The sequence below is a fragment of the Volvox carteri genome, assembly GCF_000143455.1.
Source record: "Volvox carteri f. nagariensis unplaced genomic scaffold VOLCAscaffold_15, whole genome shotgun sequence".
Taxonomy (NCBI): Eukaryota; Viridiplantae; Chlorophyta; class Chlorophyceae; order Chlamydomonadales; family Volvocaceae; genus Volvox; species Volvox carteri.
Window position 1 is genome coordinate 1,268,736 of NW_003307558.1, and position 1,488 is coordinate 1,270,223.

Sequence of the window (1,488 nt, forward strand, 5' to 3'; positions counted from 1 at the left end):
GCCACACGGCCACACGGCCACACGGCCACACGGCCACACGGCCACACGGCCACACGGCCACACGGCCACACGGCCAGACGGCCACACGGCCACACGGCCACACGGCCACACGGCCACACGGCCACAGGGCCACACGGCCACACGGCGCCACGGGGCCACACAGCCACACGGGGCCACGGGGCCACACGGCCACATGGCCACACGGCCACACGGCCACACGGCCACACGGCCACACGGCCACACGGCCACACGGCCACACGGCCACACGGCCACATGGCCACACGGCCACACGGCCACACGGCCACACGGCCACACGGCCACACGGCCACACGGCCACACGGCCACATGGCCACACGGCCACACGGCCACACGGCCACACGGCCACACGGCCACACGGCCACACGGCCACATGCGGCCACACGGCCACACGGCCACACGGCCACACGGCCACACGGCCACACGGCCATGGGCAATCCAACAGAGCGGGGTCCCCCTTGGTTGCGGTCATGCGGTCAATTTTCCACTATTACGTTGCTTATGTGCCATGTATTTCCATAGCTTGTCTGACGGTAGTTCCCAGCAACATGCGGCTTTTATGAAGCTAGATAGACGTATGGTAATACCTTCTCATCCGTACCGAATATGTATGTGTCTATAAATCCTTCATACGCACACCCATGGGAAGCTCAGCAGGTCAACAGGTGCAGTATACTCGTACAGTCTTTAGGTACGACTAAAAACTGAAATCGCTGCGTGCAGTAGTAGTGTGTAACTCAGCGATGCACACCTGGACGCCTGCTGCCGCGTTAGTCTGGGTGGAGCCGATGGGTGGTGGTATCCATGGCAGCTGTTACACAGATGGAGCTCGAGTCCCCGGAAAAGCTTCCATACGTGTGTGTAATGTGGAGCATTTTGATAGCCATCAACATCGTCAGTCATAACCTACCTAAGAAGGCACGCTGTGTCAAAGCAACGAACCAAGCAAGCAACTGCGTGGATGGTAACCGCAACAAACACCTACCAATGGATCACACCCATTAGTTCCCTCAAGCAGAAACCTGCAAAGATAACGAAGGGCACACAGCCCAGTCCAAGCAAACGCACAGCACCGACCCCGTGGTATATGATAAATGCTCTACTAACGGCTCACTGGTACCATCCACTAGCACGGGTATTGCTCCTGGCCTTGCTAGCGTGTTTTGTATAACGTCTTTGAACTGTCACTTTTCCTCGTGTCCATATCCGTTCGTAGTGGCGAGGTCAGCAAGGCAAGCACACACTCATGCACTCCCGGGCAGTGCATCCGCTGCGGCTCAACACAGAATCTGATCACTGGCTAGCAGGCGGAAGCCGGTCACTCCGCCAAAACCCAAACTACCGGGCCGGCCCCCCCTGGTCCTCCGGCTAGCCTCTGAACATGTGGAGACCTAGATCACGAGTTTCTGCCGTACCAAAGTGCGCCTCAACCTGCACCTGGACACATGGCCT

The 1,488-nt window shown here is 59.1% G+C and overlaps 1 protein-coding gene across 1 annotated transcript in view; it reads right to left on the minus strand.

The window, feature by feature from the left end:
• Positions 1 to 467, minus strand: part of VOLCADRAFT_90117 (uncharacterized protein) — a gene marked incomplete at both ends in the record, with an annotated part of 6,866 nt that extends 6,399 nt beyond the window's left edge. Inside the window, one exon of the mRNA XM_002949717.1 lies at positions 8 to 467. Coding sequence (XP_002949763.1) covers positions 8 to 467 — 460 coding nt within the window. The remainder of the gene's footprint in view (positions 1 to 7) is intronic.
• Positions 468 to 1,488: the final 1,021 nt, after the last annotated feature.